Source organism: Equus caballus, chromosome 14, assembly GCF_041296265.1.
Source record: "Equus caballus isolate H_3958 breed thoroughbred chromosome 14, TB-T2T, whole genome shotgun sequence".
Classification (NCBI taxonomy): domain Eukaryota; kingdom Metazoa; phylum Chordata; class Mammalia; order Perissodactyla; family Equidae; genus Equus; species Equus caballus.
The window spans coordinates 109,642,146-109,665,567 of NC_091697.1; the positions used below are offsets into that span (position 1 = coordinate 109,642,146).

At 44.4% G+C, this 23,422-nt stretch overlaps 1 protein-coding gene across 2 annotated transcripts in view; it reads right to left on the reverse strand.

Annotated features, from left to right (window-relative positions):
* Positions 1 to 23,422, reverse strand: part of SNAP47 (synaptosome associated protein 47) — a 53,639-nt gene that overhangs the window by 11,449 nt on the left and 18,768 nt on the right. For both annotated transcript variants that reach the window (XM_023618342.2, XM_023618344.2), the window contains exons 3-4: positions 12,922 to 13,412; positions 5,141 to 5,265 (exon numbers count right to left, since the gene is read on the reverse strand). In XM_023618342.2, coding sequence (XP_023474110.2) covers positions 5,141 to 5,265; positions 12,922 to 13,412 — 616 coding nt within the window. The remainder of the gene's footprint in view (positions 1 to 5,140; positions 5,266 to 12,921; positions 13,413 to 23,422) is intronic.

Genomic DNA, 23,422 nt, shown 5'->3' on the forward strand with positions numbered 1-23,422 from the left:
TCCCTGGTTCCTAGTCCAGGGCTCTTCCTGGGACTTATGTGCCCTTACTGAAATGTCAACTGTGTGTGGACATCAGAAGTTACCAGCACCTTTTCCTGGTTACCAGGCCTTCTTATGGTTTAACAGTTAGAAATGACATAGGATACGATGTCTGGAACATTTATTAATAATTCACAATTAAAGTAACAGATATTGAAATAAGCGGCCTAGCTCACTGCTAATATCTGGACTGGTATCAAAGCCAAAAATAAAAACAGCATTATAAAAACCTCCCCCACCTCTAAAAACTCCAACCTTTTTATATTGTGCCCCATAATTAACGAACGAAACGAACAGTCTGTGAAAGGTTCAGAAGGCGGCACAGGACGAGGGAACCTGAGTAAAGTCTGCAATCACCCCATCACTTCTTGCCCAAAATGCTCAGTGATTCCAAACTGCTCACGGGACACGAGCCAGACTCCCTGACCTGCAAGAAGGTCCTGAGGGTTACTGGACATGTCCAGGTCTCCACCCCATGCCCCTCCACAGAGCCCACTCCAGCATCCAGCTCCACCCCGCACCGTGCCCCTCTGCAGAGCCCACTCCAGCACGCCCTCCCGCATCGGGGGGTGGCCGCCTGGGTTGGAAGGCAAGGGCCCTTGCCTTTCCACCCTCCACAACCACCAGCTTAGCTGTCCCCTCTTCCTAAGAAGCATCATTCCTGCAGCTCGTCCAGCCACGGCCACAGCTGATGGGGACCGTCGTGGAGGCCACCTTGCTCCTTACTCCCTTGACTTTGTACTGATGGTTCTCCATAGAAACCCAAATCTGTTGGCTCTCCAAACAGACAGTTAACACACTGAAAACAGGATAAATAATTCACTGATTCAGACATTTATCTTGGGCTGAAGGACATTTGTTAAATATAATTCTCTTATGTAGATTAGGAATGCAAGAAATGACTGACTGATTTTTTTCCTGACTAGGAGAGGAGACAGATGAATTAGGGCAAGTCTAAATACCAAAGAACAGAGAATGGGGATAAAAGACCAGGATGGTAGAGTTACTGAAAATGAAATGTGTTCTTTAATTTCTAAAGAAGAAAGAAAGGAAAAAGAAAAAAGGACATTAACTTCTTAAGATAGTTTCACAGCAAGTAGAGAACTTCAGCATCCTTTTTGCCTTAAGTCGTTTCGGGGAAGTTCCAGTGAGTTGCCAGTGCAGGTCCATGTGGACTTGGCTCTGCTGAGTGAGCAGACTGGGCAGAGACAGAGACGAGGCACTGGCCCCTCCATCTGCTGGCCCCGGCAGGGCTGTGTCCCATTAGACTCCTCTCTTCATACCAGCTACCATCTGTCTAAGTTTTCCAGTGAACGGACTTTCTGACTGAACTGAATGAATGGCCTCAGTCTTTTTTTTTAATTTCTGTGCTCACTGTTTATGAAGATGCCACACACAGGAGGCACACCAATGTCCTAATGTAATCAGAGGGAGTTCAACACTATGACCTAGAAACTTCCTATGAATCCACGCTCTGCGTATCCCTGTTTACGGGAAATGACAGGAGCGTCCAGCACAAGTCTGCTGCTGCTGCTGTTCCCACTGCTGGGGCTCCTGCAGAACTCACGCTGCCCGGTCCCCACAGGCAGGCCGGAGGCGGCCCCTTGCCCACGTCTGATAAACCACAAGACCAGACCCAAGCCACCTTCTCATCTGGTTCCTTTTTGGTGAAAGAGGGAGGCAGGATGAAGAAACACCAAACACAGGATGAGACAGAGAAGTGGAGATTAAAAAGTTATGAAGAAACTTCACATAAAACTGAAACGCCCTCAGGAAAAAGCCAAATACGACTTCTGCTTTCTCATCCCCAAATGCAGCATCAAATACGTGGTAGCCACAGACTTAGGAACAAAAGAGTGGTGGTTCTGAGGCAGGCTAGGTTAGCACAGCAGACACTGGAAATGATTTGAGGGACCCTGCCAAACCCATCCCAGGGAATCCAGTTCCCTGGCCAGCCTCCCCCACCACGTGCCCTCCCACAGCGGACCCTGGACTTCTACAGTCACGCAGTAGACGGGGCCCAACCGCAGCCCCATGGCCCACACCTGCGGCCCAGCACAGAGGGAGCCTGCACACTGCATGGGGCATGGGTGTCCCCAAGGGAGATCACAGCAAATCTTCCCTCTCAGCACCCCAACTGCAGTTTGAGTCACCAGACCCATTTCCAAGTAACGACTTTAATAGCATCTGCAACAGAAACCACAGCTGAATAGAGGGGGATTTTCTTGCATTTTTGTTTTCCCCAGAAATTTAAGTCATTTCTACTCATGTGTGAGCTTCAACTACACAGCTAAGAATTCTTGTCTAAATATGAAACATGTGTTTTACCTCAAAAAGACAATCTTTCATGAAACCAGGTCCTCCCTGCAAGGAAGGAGGATGAGGCAGCCGACTGGTTTGAAACACTGCCTGCCCCTCCTGCGGGTTCCCAGACCCGCCACCCTGGGATCACCACTTCCCCTGCCCTAAGCCAGCGTCCTGACTCATGGCATCCACTTTCCCAGCATGGACACCGCAGGGCTCACTGAGACTTGCTCAGGACAGCCAGGACCAACCACACAGACACACGCTGTCACGGGAAGGACGGCGACCTCAACAGTCAAGGAGTCTCACTCTCCTCGCAGCTGTGGGTGTGCTCATGTGCCCGCTCCCCTCCCACCACTGCTTTTAGGGGAAGGGCACATCGTACATGGTAGTAGGCACTGGTTGCTTAAAATTGAAAGGGTCCTCTCAGCTACACAGCCGCCACCAGAACTAACAAACACAACTCCTACATTAGCCATCAGAAAGCTGTGTTGCCGCTTTAGCCGCAACGCAACTGTGAGACACAGAAGAGCACACTCCAGCTACAGACACCGGCTAGGAGGGTGGGCGGGGGTCCCAGACCCACCAGTCTGAGGGCTCAGCGCTCTCAACCACTCTCAGGAGAACTGGTAAATTTGCCTTTATAGGATGAGAGTTTCTCAAGCCCCAAAGCAGGTAAGATTTGCAGTGTCCTGGAGTCAACAAGCATGTCACAAGAATCGATTAGTAACTTGCGAAATTTGCTAGTTGCAGCTAGAAAGCAGCATCTCTGTGTGTCATTACTAAGAATGACTAGGTTAGACCAGGAGAAATAAGTGATAAATCACGCATATTTAAAACAGCCCATAGCAAAGATGAACACTTTTTTCCCAAAAGAGAAAGGACTGAGTTTAAAGGAATGTATGCCTGTGCAGACACATAAAATCAGAATTCTTTAAAAACAGGTTTAAGAGACACAGAGTCTTCCTGCATGCCCTGGTGGAGGTGTGTGGTGCATGGATGAAATGGTGTCTCCAAACCAAGTGGAATCTGATAGAGCCTCTGGAGCTACGAGCTGACCTACAGGAGAACCAGGACAGAGAATACACTGCTCAATATCAGGGAATGGAGTCATGAGACACAAATGCAAAATCTTGACAAGGAAACAATTAATTTCTTCAACAAAAAAAAATGCAAAGAAAAAGAAAAGATGAAAGGAAGCTGTCCTTTAAAAGGTTATTCACCAACTGCCCTGCACGGCCTCCCTAGGACCTGATTCACCAAGTGCCCTGCACGTCCTCCTGAGGTCCCGATTCACCAAATGCCCTGCACGGCCTCCCTAGGACCTGATTCACCAAGTGCCCTGCATAGCCTCCCTAGGATCTGATTCACCAAGTGCCCTGCACGGCCTCCCTAGGATCTGATTCACCAAGTACCCTGCATGGCCTCCTCAGCTCCCAATTCACCAGGTGCCCTGCACGGCCTCCCTAGGACCTGATTCACCAAGTGCCCTGCATGGCCTCCTGAGGTCCCAATTCACCAAGTGCCCCGCACGTCCTTGTGAGGTCCTGATTCACCAAGTACTCTGCATGGCCTCCCTAGGACCTGATTCACCAAGTGCCCCGCATGACCTCCTGAAGTCCTGATTCACCAAGTGCTCTGCATGGCCTCCTCAGGTCCCGATTCACCAAGTGCCCCGCATGGCCTCCTGAGGTCCTGATTCACCAAGTGCCCTGCATGGCCTCCTCAGGACCCGATTCATCACATGTTCTGCACGGGCCTCCCTAGGTCCTGATCTGAACAAATATCCAAATACTCTCTTATATGGGATGACTTGGGAAATATGAGTACTGACTTGGTATCTGATGACAGTAGGGAATTAATTTTTACCTTTTTAAGGTGATTATGATATTATATTGGGTTTGTTTTAACAGTTCTTGTCTTTTTAAGATACATACTGAAATATTTATGAATGAAGTAAGATGTCTAGGTATTTGCTTCAAAATTATTAAAAAAGGAAAAAAGAAAGCCATTGTATTTTCCAGCAGTAACACAGGAAGACAAGTTAAATGTATTTCTATCAATTATTGTTTAAATGTCAACTTCCTGGATGAAAAGTGGCAACCTCCTCAAGCATCCAGTGTTGAGCACTTGAGAGTGATCTGAGACAGCTAGCACCCTCAACTCTATATGCACCTGTGGAACAGATGCACAGCATACACATGTGCAGGCACCACACATGTGCGTCACGAGCATACACACGCACACAGATACACTCATACCAGACACACAACACACATGTGTAGGCACCACACATATGTGCACACAGCATGCAGATATACACATACACAGCACATGCGCACGCAGCACACCCACAACACACACAGCAAACACACACACAGGCACTGCATATGTGTGCTCATAGTGCACATACAACACACAGAGAACCCACATGCGCATGCATGTGTGCATGCACAAAGCACACATGCACAGCCCACACAACCCACATGTACATGTGTGCACACTCACGTGTGCATATACACAGTACACATGCACATACACGTATAGCAGGCAGAGGCAGACACCAGAGCAACTGTGCGTATGGAAATGCTGTGTGTGTCTACATGCCACAAAGTACATGGACTTGGAATGGCACTGCCCTCTTCACCCCTTTCCAGCTATAGGGAGCAGAGCAAACTAGGTGATGTCCCAGCCGTTCCTCACAGGTGAGAGGCAAGCATAAACAGTGCAGAGTTATTCCAGACAGGAAAGAGAAGTGTCGCCTGCAGGGGAGGATGTGACACTGTGAACGTGTTACCTGTCTCAGTTCCTGGGCGTCCCCCTCAGAAACGAACGTCCCACTCGTCTGTAGCTGAAGTGGCCTGCCTCCCTGGCTTGCTGAGGAGGGCTCTTGGTGCACTGAGCGGTCCATCAGCCCAGACGCTGGAATGGAAAGTCAAACAGCAGTGACCTCTTCCGGAAGGTGTGAACAACACAAGAACATTCAGAGCTTTACAAAGAGTGGTGTTTAAGGCTGTCGAAGTGTTTTCACAGGCATCTACTGGTCTGTGGCCTCAGTGCCTGCTGGCTGGTGGGTGTGATAGGTCCGTCTCTGTCAGCCTCTGCTAAGCTGAGTGGGGTGGGTCTGCCCAGCCTCGCCTTCTCCCCCCACGAGGGCTGCTTCCTTTCCCACACTGATCAGAGCCTGGAGCACTGGAAACACTCAGGGTCTAGCTCTTTATCCAGGGGTGGTCACTGTCTCTTTTTCTCTGAGAGAAGACTACAGACTTGGAGTATACAGCATAACATGTGTTGAACCCTGCTGAAACACACATGAATACATGCTGGGACCGCAGTGCCATCTGATTACCCCCACAGCATGCTGCGGTTCCAGAGAGCACAGGAAATGGCCAGCTGGTCAGGCCAAACACAGTGGAGTGTGGAGCTGTGCTAGGGCGGGGGTGAGTTGGAGTGCTGCACGCGGCCAGGCACTGCTCAGGGGTGTTTCCACCCACACAACACCTGTGCCTGGGTAATCTCGCCCAGGAGTGAAAGGGCAGCCTGGCGAGAGATGGGAATAACCAAGGGAGGCTCACGGCCCCTCCTGCAGTGTGCCACCTGTCCTTTATTTAAAGAGCTGACTCCAGCTGCAACCTGGCACTGCAGGGCCCAGATAAGAGCATCAATTAGAGTCTGTCTCCTGCTCTTTTTCATATTACAGATCACCTCAGATACACAGCATGTTTGTTTATTAGGATGCTGGAAAGCAGAGGGCACACTAGGCCGAGACCCAGCAGTCTAGATTCCAGCACCAGCTCCTCTGAGCAGCCTTTTCTCTTTCAGTGGAATGGGGAGCATAGGGGACCAACAGGTGACCCCCACATCCTTCCCAGGACCCTGACAGTAGTAAGCAGGGCCATCTGGCCAGAGCAGCTGGGAACTGTGAATGAATGTATTGCCAGGAAAGGAAGGAGGAGGAAATCACTGGGTAAAGCTCTCTCAGGGAAGGAAGGAGGAAATCATTGGGTAAAGCGCTCTCAGGAAGAAGGAGGAAATCGCTGGGAGGAAGGAGGAAGAAATCGTCGAGGTGACTGTCAGCCGGGGAAGGAGGAGGAATCACTGGGTAAAGGTTTCGCTGACCTGAAGAGCAGGTGGCCAAGCGGTGGCCTCCAAGACCTGCTGCCTGGGCAAGCCCCTCCTCCCAGGTTAGAGACCAGCCACCCTGGACATACACACACCCTGTCTGTTCTTATTTCTTAAAGTCATTCTTACAAATTAACACTCCTGGAGAGTGCCTGGCTGCGCAAAGAAGGCCTGGCCTCGTCTGGGATAAACACAGGCTGGAACAAGGATGAGAGCACAGTTTCTTAGGATCCTAGAGAGGAAAAGGGCCTAGGCCAGAGGGAGTGGAGCTCAGGAACTGATCGCTGGAGCAAGACGTGCATGGAGGCCAGACCCAGGGTCCCAGACCTGCGAGCTCCCCTCCCCTAGGCCTGTCTCCAGCGGGAAGGAAGCCCTCGTGCTCCTCAACTGTATGCCACCACGAGAAGCGCATCCACACAGAACCACCAGACCCTCAGTGCATCTCGGGGGTCTGAAAAAGTCTCTCAAGACAAAACCCTTACTAGACACCATGCACTCAGATGTCTGCTTTTCTCATTCGTTCTTTAAAAAAAAGCTGGTTACAACCAATCAAACTGATTTCACAACCTGCATGCTACAATCTCCAAAGGGCCACCCTCCGAAGTCCAACATCCTGGGGGTTTATTAACCAGCACAGAACTTTCCACGGCATGGAACTCACTGTTGCTTGGGCTCAGGTGATCTAAGATGTCACTCACTGAGATGTTACATAATGAAAAGCACTTTTCTAAAATGGCCAGCAGCCGGACACTGCAGGGCAAGGCTTAAGATACGACAGCAGAAACAGAGGACGTGTTCCACTGGTTACTGTTAGCCTGAAGGAGAGGCCCCCCGACACGCCTGGCGTTAACCATCAGTGGTCATGAGACAGCCAAGTGCATCTCCCTTGCTGATGTGAATCCCGCCAACCAATGATCTAGCCCCCTGGCACCTCGTCCCTGGCAGGCTGGCCCTCGCTCCCCTGTACTCAATCTGCAGCCGTCAGCAGATGGGATGTCCCCCAGGGAAAGCCTGGTGGCCTGTCCTCCACTGGGCCCTTCCACCAGCAGCAGTCTTCCCTCATCGGTCCTGGTATCATTCAGTTTGTGCCCTTTGAAACTAACTTGCTCGGTACTACACTATTTATTTTTTCAGCATCTTCTCAAACCGGGATCTCCCCAACTAGCTCTCTGAGAGCAAGGCCCACAGCGACTCACACTTGTGCCCAGCACTGTGCTCCTTCCCTATCACTCTGGCTTCCATTTCAACACCTTTAGCTATACAATATACAGAGACATTTTGAACGTTTAACAAAATGGATTTTACTTAAACAACCAAAAAGCCAAAACAGGATTTTTCTCCCTGGAATACACTAAGTCAGGGATGTTTTTCACAATGAGCTGCAGGGTCAGTGGGATCCTGCCTAGCACGGGCTCAGCCACCCCCAGTGCTGTGTTGAGACTTAAGCTGCTGACTCAGTTACTTCAGTGCTTTGAAATAACTTCTGAGAAAATTAATTTGTTTCCGTATAAGATGGGTTTTGTCTCTAAAGTCATTATTATCTCAGTTAAACAAAATAAGCACAAATGGTTCAAGCTACAGGGGAACATACAGATGATTTCAATTTCCAGGAAACATGAGGCAACGAGGGAAACCCTGAGCAAGAGCTGGGCTGCAGGAGGCAACAGGACACCAGTCTCCTCTGTGCATCAGATGGACTCCTGACCTCACCGCAAGTTCAGAGCAAAGACCACCAGGGCCTGAGCTGGGAGCAGAAATGAGGCTCCATGCCTGTCTGGCCACAGGCGAGTCTTTCTCCTCATCCCTGGCCCCCCAATGCCTCATTGATGACACAGGGAAATGCCCAGTCCACCCAGGGACAGACTCAGAAGTTTATTGGGGTGGGAAGCCCTTTCAGAACAAACACAAAATGCCCATGCCCTCCACACAACAGCAAGTTTAACAGAAAGAAACCTAAAATGGAGAGAGACAGCAGTCTCAAAAGGTTACAATTAGAACTGACTCTGCAAATTTACAAAATTAGATGGTGCACAGCTTGGGCCCATGCGGCCTTCGAAGGGATCAAGTGGGTGAGGGCTGAGCAGCTCCCCAGGATTTTAGCGGTGGTCAGGGGGTGCCTAGTTCCTAGTGACCATATGGGGCCTGTGTGTGATCAGCACAGTGCCAGCATCCTAGTGACCACATAGTATCTGTCAGTGGTCAGTGTGGTGCCTGCATCCCAGTGACCACACAGGGGCTGTCAGTGGTCAGACTGATGCCCACATCCAAGGGTCAGACTCCACTGCCTGAAAAGATGGTCTTACATGGATGATCCTACACAGGGACTTCAATGCCTCAGATGTTTATTTACCATCACACAGAGATGTGTGTGCCCTCTGTCCAGACAGATCAGGTCTGGCTCTGGAGCACCTGTCCCAGTGCTGGGCAAGATTTCCAGAGGGTGAGTGAGTGGTGACCGGAGGCCTCTTAAATTAGATGGTCAGGAGCCCCATGGATGAGTGGTTAAGTTTGCATGCTCTGCTTCAGCAGCCCAGGGTTTCACTGGTTCGGATCCTGGGTGTGGACATGGCAAAGCTGGTCAAGCCATGCTGAGGCAGCGTCCCACATACCACAACTAGAAGGATTCACAACTAGAATATACAACTATGTACTGGGGGGCTTTGGGGAGAAAAAGGAGAAACAAAATCTTGAAAAAAACAATTAGATGGTCAGGGAAGGCCTTTCTCAGAAGGTGACAGTCAGCAAACAACGAAGACAAAAATCACTACCCAAAAAAACCCTTAAAAATGCTATGTACGGACCTTGCTCTGATGTGATGAGAAGGGCTCTGGGGTCTTCCTCCCAAACCTGTCACCCAGTGGATCATGAGACAACAGGAGACAGAGCCCAACCGGGGGACATTCTACAAAACCTGACCACTCCTCCTCAAAACCATCAAGGTATCAAAGCAAGGGGTTTGAGAAAGTCATAGTCAAGAAGAGCCCAAGGAGACGCATGCTGAAATGTCCTGGGGGTCCTGGTGGGGCCCCAGGACAGGAGAGCCCAAGGAGATCTGGGTAACATCTGGACTTCAGTGAGCAACGATGCATCGACAGACGCTTGTTATGCTAACGTCAAAGGACAGCGAGAGGGGAAGCTTGGGTGTGGGGGCCACAGGACTCTGTACTATCCTTGCAACTTCCCTGCAAGTCTGAAACTATTCTAAAACTAAAAAAATTATTTTAAAGATGTCATGCAGAAAAACAGCAGTTTCAATGCTCTTGCCTAAGGTGGAAACCGCCGGCCTGTGTCATTCCTGAAGCCCAGGATCCTCTCCTCCTCCCCGGCCGCCATCCTGGCCACCCCAGGCCCTCACCCGTCTACATTACACATTACTACCGAGGTCTCTGGAAAGTTCTGCTAGACACTGACTCACGGCAAACACTGGTCGCTTTACCAGACCGCCACCTTCTGGCCACATTTCACCAAAACAGCTCAGTGAGGAGAGGAGTGAATTTCTGAGAGGTCAAAGTCACGGTTTCCACCTCTGCCGTTTCCGTGGTTTCCAATGTGGAGCAGTAGAAACAGAGGTGCTGCAGGTGGCGTCATGTCGGCAGATGCCACCGCAGCAGAGCCAACAGGCAGAGCATGCTCTCGCGGCCGGGCTTGGATGGGATGACTGCAAAGTTCCTAGCAAATCAGATACCTTCCTGCTTACTGAACTCAGCATGCTAGCTAACCCCAAACTCCTTGTCAGTGTGCCTCTCAAACCACGGTGGTGAGCGCACACCCCCAAGGCAGGGTGGCTCACAAGCGGATGGCACTTCTCGCTTGGTCCAGATTCAGACACACAGCAGGGATCCCACCCAGAGGCTAAAGTTAGCACCAAGATGAAAACCCATCTGTCGTCCTGGATGTGGCTCAGCTTATTCCACACACATACAATCCATTACTGTGATGGGCGAGGCCACGGTCTCCAGTGATTCAATCCAGTCCTGGTTTAGGTGTTGCTGGGAAGGTATCTGAGGTGTGGAGAAGACCTGTTAATTGGCTGACTTTAGGGAAGGGAGCCTGTCCTGGACAATCTGATGGGCCTGGCTGAATCAGCTGAAAGGCCTTAAAAGCAGATTTGCGGCTTCCCTGAGGAGGGTATTGGGCCTGTGGCAAGCAGCCTCAGCCTGTGCCCAAGAGGTCCAGCCTGCTGTTCCTGATGGCATGTGTGCAGAATTTGCACCCATCTAGCTTCCTGCAATCCCACTGAGGCTATGGAGGCCCTGGCACTCATTCCGTGCTCCTCCCCAGCTCTGTCTGCAGCCTGGACGCTCTGGGTCAGAGCTGCCATCTCACCTTCCAGGGGCCCGCCCTCACAACAGCAGGCACAGCAAGTTCACACTCGTCCCACTACAGCATGACGTCTGTGCCACATGTGGCACGCTCGCTTCTGCCATCTCATTCATTACTTCTGTGCCGTGTTCTCTCTCTGAAACCACCATGCCTGATATAAAAGCCACAAAGTGGCGGAGCTTCATGAAGACAAGGGCTGTACATTTCATTTAGTCTTGCTGTCAGGGCAAGGGGGCCTGGCACCATGCCTGGCACAGGGCGTCTGAAGCAGCACCCGCAGAACTGGCAGCCGACGGCACTCTGCATCCAGCCTGCCAGCCCCGGGCCTCCTCCCAGAGGACAGCAGCAGTGGGGCAACTCAGTCAGAGACACGGGGTGTCAGAGAGGCTCCCAGGCTGGCTCCAGATGGCCATGCCTGAAGGCCCTTCTGGCCAGGTCTTATGTGGGCTCTGCAGCCCACCCTTCTCAGCCCTTCTATGGGCCAGCTTCTGAGTCCTGCCTTAAGTGAGGGCCAAAGAAGAATCTGGAAATGCCAAGAAAGTAAGTTTTTGTTTTTTTTAAAGATTTTTATTTTTTTTCCTTTTTCTCCCCAAAGCCCCCCAGTACATAGTTGTATATTCTTTCGTTGTGGGTCCTTCTAGTTGTGGCATGTGGGATGCTGCCTCAGTGTGGTTTGATGAGCAGTGCCATGTCCGCACCCGGGATTCGAACCAACAAAACACTGGGCCACCTGCAGTGGAGCGCACGAACTTAACCACTCGGCCACGGGGCCAGCCCCAAGAAAGTAAGTTTTTGAATTAAGTTTTCACATGGACATTTCCAACATTTCAGTAGTTATGGGACCAGATCTATTATCAAGTATACTTCTTTTGGAAACCTGAAGTCATCTAGAATAACATAAAAATATTCATGTGTTAGGGAAACAGATTACATATTGGAACCAAAATCAATCACTTAAGAGAACAAGAAAAGGAAGTGAAATAGTGACAAACATGTCTCTTCCTTTAACAGACACTCAGCCACCAAAGAAGTCACGACAATACAGAAGTGACATCACCTATAATGCTAGTATTTGAAAATATCAGAATATTTTACGACTTTGGGATTTCTTAAGCAGGGCTCAAAAACAAACTTAAGGGGAAAAATGGTAGATTTGACCACAGCAAAATTAAAGATTTCTGTAATAGAGGCTGATGGTCTGGGAGAAGTATTGGCAGCCTCTAAAGTCAACAAGGGATGAATAGAATATATAGGGAACACCTGCAAATCTGAAAAACAAAGAGACAGCCCATTAGGAAAAAAACCAGAACAGGCAATCCACAGAGCAAACCCGCGGGGCCAAAAGCAAATAAAAAGTGTCCGATGGTCCATCTCAGAATCAATCAAAGAAATGAGACGCTATAAGATGCTCAGAATGCAAAACGGAGGAGTCAGGGATAGCAGGTATAATGTGCTAGGGAGGAGGTAGGGACCCATGCCCTCACCACATGTGGACGTGGGATGTATCCATGTATTACCACCCACACAGACCCCTACGGCCATGCCCAGCTACCCCATCCACACCCCACAGAGAAGCAAGAGGGCACTGTGGCCACACTGCCAGGGAGAGCGAGGGTTTCACAGTACCTCACAGATGCCAAAAAACAAACTCTATGAGACGTAGCTTTCAAAGATTCTGATACCTAAGCACACTGGACGGTGGGCTGGGAAGACTTGATTGACCGCCAAAAGACCAGGAGTGCAGAGGGACGGGAAAGCCACCAGAGCTGGCAGGATGGTGCCAGTTAAGATCCTAAAGTGCTCGTTCTCAAATCAAACAGAGGAAAGAGGTGAAAACACCAAATTTGGAGCTTCCCTTTGCTCTGAAAGGGTCATCAAAACCCTTTCTGATTTATTTGGAAACCACACAGTTCTCAAGTGTGTAATAAACCTGAGTGATTTGAGACTCACAGATGGCAAGTACTAAGGAAAACGGTCTGAAATTATTTTTATTTACATACAAATGGGCAATCGCTAGTGAGCTGAAACCAGTAGCTGCTCAAGTGATGCATCATGTCAACATGTACCAAGGCGGTGCTGAGTCTGGTTGTGACGCCAGAGGTCTGTGCACAGGCTGTTTTGACAGGCACTCACCTGCATGCCAGACTGAGCAGCCCTTCTCTGCCAGGGAAGAGGTCCCAGTGCTCCCGAGTGTCCTGGTGTCTTCCAGCAACTCCATCTTCTCGCTGAACTGTACTTCCAAAATGGGGATGACCTCTGGCATCTTGGCAGATATCAAACGATAGGCTATGTCTGGCTTCCCAATAAACCGCTGGCGGATGCTAATTTCGTAAGGTGTGTGAACCTTAATGTCATCTACATCTTCTCGTTCAAATCTGTGCATGAGCAAAGAATCTGAGTCATGGATCTCCAACCCAGAAACAAGGACGGTGAACCTTCCTGGTTTAACATGAGATTCTGTTCTTTGGGAAATAACAGCAGGAATTCTGATCACTATCCCTTCTTTCCCCAGAGCTTTGGAATTAGCCATTGAGGTGCCTCCCCTGGTCTTTGTTTCTGACGGCATCTTCCAAAGCTTGGAGCTAAAGGGCCACCAAGAAGGAGATTCCAGTTCTGTCAGCAACCTAAAAGAGCAAATGAAACACAGACAACTAGTCAATTGATTTTCGATACTGTTTTTAAAACTGCTTTTGTCTTTATAAAGCACTTTACTGTTGTACAGTTTTCTTTTCCACAAGCACTCCATGAAGCAGAAAGAGAAGGAATTAATATCCCCAAGTTTTAGAAAAGAAACTGAGGCTGAGAGCAGCAGGACATTCACCTGCAGACACAAAGCTAATCAGTAGTAAAGACACAACCAGAACACACATCTCCAATCAGAATGTTGTTTTTTTCACACCTGACACTGGATACTTTTGACTCAAAATAAATCCTGATCATAATCTCTAAAGGACTGTCAAGCAGAACTTTTTGGCTTAATCTGTACTGTCTAATACAATAATAGGCACATCTGGCTACTGGGCCTCTGAAGTGCAGCTAATGCAACGAGGAATGGAATTTTAAACTTAATTTAACGTGGCTCGTGGCTACCATACTGGACAGCACAACTCTAAAGTAGCCAGTAATAACGAGTCAATAGAGGAGGAGAAAATGGAAGCAGGAAAGGAAAAGCAAAGGAACAAAGATCAAATGGAAGAAACAGAAAACAAATAACAAGATGGTGGAATTAAACTCAACCATATTAGCAATTATACTAAATATAAATGGACTAAATTCTCTAATTAAAAGGCAGGTTGTCAGCCTGGGTCAAGAAACAAGACCCAGCTATATCCTGTTCACAAGGGACACTGTGAAATATAAAGACACAGATAAATCAAAGTAAAGGAATTGCAAAAGACATATCATAGCAGAAGTCACTTTAAGACTAGGAGTATTACCAGGGATAAAGAGGGACAATGCAGAATAGTAAGAGAGTAAATCCAACAGAAAGACTTAACAATACTAAATATGTATGCATTTAGTAACAGAACTTCACAATTCATTAAGCAAAAATTAACAAAACTAAAAGGAGAAATAGACAATACAGTTGTAGATTTTAACAAATTTCTCCCCATGATTGATATAGCAAGAAGACAAAAATAATTAGTAAGAATATAGAAATTTGAACACTATTTAACCAACTCAACCTGACTGATATTTATAGAAACATCATCCAGCTGCTGAATGCACTCTTTCCAATTACGTTTAGAACATAAAAAAAAGAGTATAACAAGTTTTAATAAATTTCAACCATGTCCTCTGTCCTCAAATAAATGAAACCAGAAATCACTAATAAAAAGCTCACTAGAAAATCCTTAAATATTTAGAAATTAAACACAGTTCCAAATAAAGGAAATTAGAAACTATTTGAAGTGAATGAAATGGAAAACATGACATACAAAAAATGGTGGGATGCAAACAGAGCAGAAGTTTATAGTTCTCAATGCATGTATTTGAAAACTTCTTAGAAAAGTTTAAAATCAGTGATCTAAGCTTCTATCTCAAAAAGTTATAAATTAAACCCAAAGTAAGTAGAAGAAAGGAAAAGCAGCTATCAGTGAAACTGAAAACAGAAAAAATACAAAATACTAACAAAGCCAAAAGTTAGCTCCTTGAAATAATTTAAAAAATTAAACTCCAGTAAGAAACGATCAAGAAAAAAAGTTAAGAAAATGCAAATTAGCAATCAGGAATTAAAAGAGGGCATTGCAATAGATACTTCAGCCCTTGAAAGGCTTATGGGAATATTATATCCAGCTTTAGACCAAAAAATTGGACAACTTAGATGAAATAGACTAAATACTTGAAAAGTCCAACCTTCTAAAACTGAGGCAAGAAATAGTTTAAGAATATGAACAGCCTCACAAAGAAATTAAATCTGTACTTAAAAATCTTGTCATAGAGAAAACTATTATCCAGGTCATCTCACTGATGAATTCTGCCAAACACACAAGGAAGAAATAACAATTGTACACCAACCCTTTGAAAGAATAAAGCAAGAGTGAATGCCTTGCCCGTTCAGTTCACAAGAGCACCGTAACTCCTACACCAAAACTCAGTGAGGATGGTACAAGAAAGTAAGTACGTAGCAGTCAGTAACACAGATGCAGAATTCCTTACAAAAATATTAGCTAATCAAACCTAACAATACATAAAAAAGACTATTACGTCATGATAAAGTGATATTAATCCCAGGAAACTGAGGTTGAGTTAACATTTGAAAATTAATCAATGTAATATATCTCATTGGTAGAAAAACAGAAGGAAACTCGATGATCGTCACAAAAGATGCAGAAAAAGAATCTGATAAAATTCAACATTCATTCATGTTAAAACTTCCAGCAGAAACAGAAGGAAATTTCCTCAATCTGATACAGAACATCTATAAAAACTTACAAATAACAGCTTGCCTAATGTTAAAAAAGTCCATGAGATCAGAAACAAAGTAAAAAAATGGGCAGACCTCCAAACTATCTGAATTTTGAAAGCATTCCCCAAGTCACACGGATCTAACAGCAAAGGGTAGAGCATTATCTGCACAGGCATTTAAGCATAACCTCTGCCAAACCAAAAGCTGACCACTGAGCCATGCTGACGCAGGGACAGCCCCTGCGAACCAAGCCAAGCCTGAAAATCAAAACATTTTAAAAAAATTTAAAAAGTTGAGCAGAGACAGCAGATGTTGCATATGACAGTGGAATGCACTCCACAGAATCAGTCCAGGCAGATGATTAAAATGAACAAGCAAACAAAAACCACCACCAACACCACCACCTCGCAGTGAGGAGAGAGAGAAGAATCCAGAGTTACGTAACAATGTATTAGTTAAAATGCCAAGTTTTTTAACAAAAAAGTATGACACATGCAAGGAAACACAAAAGCGTGAGCCATACACAGGAAGAAAAAAAATCAATAGAATCCACTTCTGAGAGCACTCAGATATTGGCTTTAAGAGATAAGGATTTCAAAGAAACTACTGAAAATGTTAAGAATTAAAGGAAATCATGTTAAAAGGATTAAAGAAAAGCATGGTGATGCCAACCTTAAAAATAAAGCAGCCAGCTATTTTACCAGCAAAATGAGTTTATTCGAGAATAGCCAAAGAATTGCAAATCAAGATGTGCATGCTATGGCAGACCACAGAGAAATCCAACAAACAAGGGAGAGGAACATCATTTTTTGGGAGAAGGAAGGAAATTGGGAGGGTCGTTCTGCATGAAAGTCCATTGAGAAAAGCAGGAGTTCAGGATGGTGGTGGTTTCTTATTGGCTGAGTCACTGGGGTCGCTGACTTCTGTTTGGGACGGAATGCATATTTCTTCCTGTAGTTAAGAATTCTTTCTTGTTGACTCTTGTTGGGGCCTATAACTGACCTCGAGTGGTACTGCGGGGGAGCTCCCCCTTCTGGCCTCCTGACTCCATTTTAAATGAGGTTTCCTTTTATTAATTTTCAGTGACAATGATTCATCAAATAGAGACTATCAATAGAGAGGTAGAAATTATATAAAAAGAACTAAATGAAATTTCTCAAATCAAAAAGACAATAACAGAAATAAGAACATCACTAGAGGGGCTCAACAGCAGATTTGAAATGGCAGAAGAAAGAATCAGTGAATTTGAAGACACAGCAATAGAAATTATACAATCTGAAGATGAGGAAAAAAGAAGGAAGAAAATGAACAGATTCTCAGGGACCTGGGGGTACCACTGAACACACCACCATCATACACGTAACATGGCTGTGTGAGGGATAGGAGAGAAAGGGAGAGAAAAAATGTTTGAAGAAATAAAGTCAAAATTTCCCAGATTTGATGGAAAAAAAATAACCTATATCCAAGAACCTACACAAATGCCAAGCAGAATAAACACAGAGATCCACGCCATCATCAGACAGCTTTGAGACACAGACAAAGAGGAAACCTGAAAGCAGTAACAGCAAAATGATTCATGATGAATGAGGGAACCATTACAATACGGACAGTGACCTCCGTCAGAGACAACGGGCATCAGGAGGCAGCGGGACGACATATGCACATTTCCAAAAGAAACAAAACTGTCACTGAGGATTCTATATCCAGCATAACTATCCTTCAAAAAGTAAAGCAAAATAAAAACATTCCCAAACAAATACTGAAAGAATCTACCGCTAGCAAGCCTGCCTCCTGCAGAAAAGACTAAAGGAAGTTCTTTGGGCTGCAAGGAAGCGACACCCTCGGAGGGAAACTCAAATTCACACAAGGAAACAAAGAGCTCTGGTAAGGTCATCGTGCAGGTGATTAGACAATACAAACATTTCCATTTACTTTCTTGACTGATTTAAAAGACAACTGCATAAAGTAATTATTTAAAAATTATACTGTAGGGCTTATAACACACAAAATATAATATATATGACATATAAAAGCACAGAAGAGGTGTAGGAGAATGAGAGAGATGGCAACTCAAATGACATGTACTGAGAACAGTAAGTATGCAGAACAGGATAAAATATCCTATATTTTTGATTTCTTCTCTTAACTTCTTTAAAAGATACAAGATGGTACAAAGTAATAATTATAGTAGTGTATTATTGAGTCTGTAACATATATAGACAGAACATGTATGACAATAATAGCACAAGAGAGGGGAGGGAATGAACCTATGATGGTGCATCTTAAATGAGTATCAATCTGAAGTAGATCATGGTAAATTAAGGTGCATATTGTAACATCTAGCATAACAATTGAGAAAATAATTTTTAAATGTAATCAAAATATTAATAAAAATTTAAATGGTAAATTAGAAAAAAACTAATGTACACACAGAAGGTGGTAAAGGAGGAACAGAGGAACAAAAATGACAGACATATAGAAAACAAACAGCAAAGTCACAGAAGTAATCCAACCATGTCAATAATAAGAATAAACATAAATGGACAAAAGATTATAATCAAAAGGCAGAAGTTGTCACTCTGGATTAACAGAAATATATAAGATCAGACTATAAGTTGTTCACAAGAGACAAATTTTAGATTTGAAGATACAAACAGATTGAAAATAAAAAGATATACCACACAAACAGTGTTCATAAGGGAGCTAGAGTGGCTATATTAATATTAGACAAAATAGATTTTAAGATAAAAAAATACATAGATGAAGAGAATCATTTTATAATGATAAAAGGGTCAATTTATTATGAGGAAACAATGATTATGAACATATACATACCTAACAACAGAGCCCCAAAATACATGATGAAAATATTGACAGAATTGAAGGAGAAACAGACAATTCAACAATAATAGCTGGAGACTTCAATACCCAAATCTTACTAATGGACCAAAAAACTATACAGAAAACTGTCAACGATGGAGAACTGCTGAACAACTCTATCAACAAATTTCATCTAATTAGCATCTAAGCAACACTTCATTCAACACCAGGATGTACATTCTTCTCAAGGGCAAATGGAACATTCTCCAGCACAGATGATATGCTAGACCAGGGGTCAGCAAAATTCTTCTGTAAAGGACCAAACAGTAAATATTTTAGGCTTTGAGGACCAACTATCTCTGTTGCAAATACTCAACAATGTGGTTATCAAAATAACCACAAATGAATGGGCACAGCTGTGTCCCAATAAAACTTCATTTGTAAAAACAGGAGGTGGGATGCATTTAGCCCACAGGCTGTAGTGTGCCACCCCTTGATAAGCCATAAAACAAGTTCCAATAAATTTTAAAATATTTAAGTAATACAAAGTGTCTTTGTTCCCTGACTATGGTGCAATGAAATAGAAATCAACAGAAGGCTATTTTGGAAGACCACAAATATTTAGAAATCAAACAACACCCTCCAAATAACCAATGTGTCAAAGAAGTAATCCTGAGGGCAATTAGAAAATGGTCTGAGCCACCTGAAAACAAAACACTGCCTACCAAAATATATGGGATGCAGCTAAAGTAGTAATTCAAGGGAAATCTCTAACTATAAAGGCCTGTATTACAAAAGAAGATCTCAAATCAATAACACAGTCTTCCACACTAAGAAACAAGGAAACAGAAGAGCAAACTAAAAAAGGAAATCTGGGGCTGGCCTGGTGGCACAGTGGTTTAGTTCGCACGTTCCACTTCTTGGCAGCCTGGGGTTCGCCAGTTCGGATCCCGGGTGCAGACATGGCACCACTTGGCACACCATGCTGTGGTAGGCATCCCACATATAAAGTAGAGGAAGATGGGCATGGATGTTAGCTCAGGGCCAGTCTTCCTCAAAAAAATTAAATTAAATTAAATTAAAAATAAAAAAGGAAATGAAAAGAGAAGCATGAAAGAGAAAAATCAATGAAACCAGAAGTTAGTTATTTGAAAACATCAATGAAATTGACAAACTTTTAAGGTTAGATTGACCAAGAAAAAAAGAACACACAAATTACTAAATCAGGAATGAAAGCAAACATTAATACTGACCTTACATAAACTAAAAAAATTATAAGCTACAAGCAACTTTATGCCAAAACATTAGACAATTTAGATAAAATGGAAAAATTCCTAGAATAATCCAAATTACTAAACTGACTCAAAAAGAAAAGGAAAATCTGCATATATCTATTCAAGCAAAGAAACGAATTGGTAATTAAAAATGTCCCACAGAAAGAAAAGCTCAGGGCCAGCTGGCTTCACTGGCAAATTCCATTAAACATTTAAAGAAGAAATAATACCAATCCTTCACAAATTCCTCAAGAATATAAAGATAAGGGGTAGTATTAACCCAAAACCAAAGCTAGACAAAGATGTCACAAGAAAGAAAACTACAGACCAATATACCCCATGACTATAGACACAAAATCCCAACAAGGTTAGCAAGCCAACCCAAAAACGAGTACATACCATGATCAAGAGGAATTTATCTCAAGTATGAAAACCCCTCCTTGAGATAAATGAAAGGTCGGTTTAGTGTCTGAAAATCAATTAATGTGCTACACCGTATTAACAGACTCAAAGACAAAACCACATGACCGTCTCAATAGATGGTGAAAACACATTTGACAAAACCCAGTATCATTCTTGATAAAAACCCTAAAACTAGAAATAGAAGGGAATTTCCTCAGCTTCACACCAAAAAGCTACAGCTGACATCAAACTTGACAGTGAAGAACTGAATGCATTCTCCCTCAACATGGGGACAAGTAGAGGGTATCCGCACTCACCACTTCTTGTCAGCACTGGAGGGCAAACCCAGCCAGTTCAACTAGGCAAGAAAAGGAGATAAAAGGTATCGAGATTAGAAGCCGAAGAGTAAACAGGAGAAGTAAACAAGAGAAAACGTGACTCTGCAGGTAGACAATCCCACAGACCCACCAAGAAACCAAGAGAATACATAAGTTCAGCAAAGTACCAGATGCAAGACCAAGATATCAAGATCAATGGTAGGGCTTCCAGTTCTAGGACAAGATAGAGCAGACGCACTTCTTCTCCCATGCTCCCCACTAAGTGCAGCTTAAAAACCCTGGACACTATATATGAAACAAACAAAAGATTATGAAGAGTGGAGAGGAAAAGTCAGACTGCCTAGGCAGCTTGGGAGTTGGGGAACTTGAGGAGGTGAGTTTCTTTTTATTTAACATGTCCTAGACTGAGTACCGAAGAAGCCAGAAACCTGGATAAGCCACAGGTGCAAACAAAGATAAATAAATACAGGAGGCTTGCTCTCTCTACCCCAAAGACCAGAAAAGGGGCAGCCTGCCAAAAAGAGAATTCTAGACAGTAACGGCTCTACTCCAGCCAAACTCCCCAGAAAGCCAAACTCCCAACCCTCATCAGTAAGTGCCACGTGAGGAACTCAGATGTCCACCCTTGCTCAGCTGCACTGGGGGGTCCTCCCCTATCTGGGGCCATGTCAGAGGAGGCCATGTGAGGAGCTCAGACGTCCACCCTCACCCAGCTGCACTGGGGGGTCCTCCCCTATCTGGGGCCATGTCAGAGGAGGCCATGTGAGGAGCTCAGATGTCCACCCTCACCCAGCTGCACTGGGGGGTCCTTCCCTATCTTGGGCAGTGTCAGAGAAGGCCACATAAAGAGCCCAGTGGTAACAAACGAAACCTTATGGGGTCAGTAGAAACCAGGGGGGCGACGGTAACAAGACAGCCCTCATTCTCCCAGCTAGAGTGGTGCTAGCAGAGTTCTACAGGGAAGCCTGAAATTCCACTCCCAGCCAGCAGCAACAGGTGTCTGTTCCCAGCCCAAGGAATAAATAAGGGCCTTGTGGGGAACCTGGACTCACGTCCCCACATGGCAGTGAGAGGAATCAGCTTCTTACTCTCAGGGGCACTGTGCTAGGAGAAGATGTGCTAAAACAGAAGAACAAGATCCAGAGTCTTATACATAATATGCAAAACGTCCAGCATACAAGGAGAAATCACTCACCACACCAAGAAGCAGAAAAATCTCAGCCTGAATAAAAAAAGGCAAGCAAGAGATGCCAGTACCAGAGGAAACTGATGGAAGAACTTGACAAGGATTTTAAAGCAGCTGTCATAAAAATGCTTCAACAAGCCATTATGAACATGCCAGAAACAAATGAAAACAGAGAGTCTCAGCAAAGAAATCAAAGACACAACATTTAAGTACCACATGGGAAGTTTAGAACTGATAAACTGGATGAGGTATATTGCAGCATGAGATGACAGACAAAAGAACCACTGAAATTAAAGATCAAAGAATAGAAATTACCCAATTCAAACAACAGAGAGAAAATATTTTTTAAAAAAAGAAAAACAAACCAGAGCCTTGGGAATCTGAGGGCTAAAACAAAAGATTAACATTCATATCATTGGCATTCCAGAAGGAAAAGAAAAAGAATATGGAGCTGAAAAAGTGTTAGAAGAAATAATGGCTGATAATTTCCCAAATTAGGCAAAAAATACATAAACTCAGATTAAAAAAACTGAACAGACTCAAACAGGATAAAAACCAAAGAAATTAATGTTAAGATACACAAAACAGACCAAGGAAAAATCTTGACAGCAGCAAGAGAGACAGGACACCTTACCTACAGGAGAAAAACAACTCAAATAAAAGTGGATTTTTCACCAGAAGTGGTATAAAGCTTTTCAAGTGCCGAAAGAAAAGAACTGTTACTCAAAATTCTATATCCAGTGAAACTATCTTTCAGGAATGAAGAAGAAATCGAATTATTCTCAGAGGAAGGAAAACTACAGAGAATTTGTTGCCAGCAGGTCTGCCCTAAAAGAATGCTCAACGAAGTACTGGATCAGAAAGGAACTGATGAAGGCAGAAGTCCTGGAACATCAGGAAGGACAGTAGAAAAACGGAAAGAGTAAAAATTCAGGGGAATAAAACAGACTTAGCTCCTCCTGAGCTTGCTAAAATAAGTATGATGCTTGAAGTAAAAATTATAACATTGATGTGATTCTCAAAGTACAGATAATTATATCTTAATTTACATTCAACGTATATGAATAAGGTGAAGACACACGAAGACAGAAGGTATCCACACACCACTCAAACTGGTAAAATGCCAACATCAGTAGGCTGCAACAAATTATGTAAATACATGTATTACGTATAATATAATACCTAGAGTGACCAATGAAGAATCTATACAAGGAGATATATTCAAAACACTATAGATAAATCACAATGGAATTCTAAAATAGTATTCAAATAACTCACAAGAAGGCAGAGAAAAAGACGAATGAGGACCAGAAGGAACAAACAACAAAAAAATAAAATAGGATAAGTCATTTTATATCACATCAATAATTACATTGTTAAGAATGCTAAACTTCCCCAAAATAATCTACAGATTCAATCCAATTTCTACGAAAATCTCAGCTGGCTTTTGTGCAGAAATTGGCTAGGTGATCCTGAAATTTATATGCAAATGCTAGGAACCCAGAACAGCCAAAATAATCTCGAAAAAAAGAACAAAGTTGGTGGACTCATACTACCCGATTGCAAAACTTACTACAAAGCTATAGAAATGAAGATGGTGTGGTATTGGCATAAGGTTACATGTAAGGATCAATGAAATAGAATTCAGAGTTCAGAAATAAACCTTTGCATTTATGGTCAACTGATTTTCAACAAGAGTGACAAG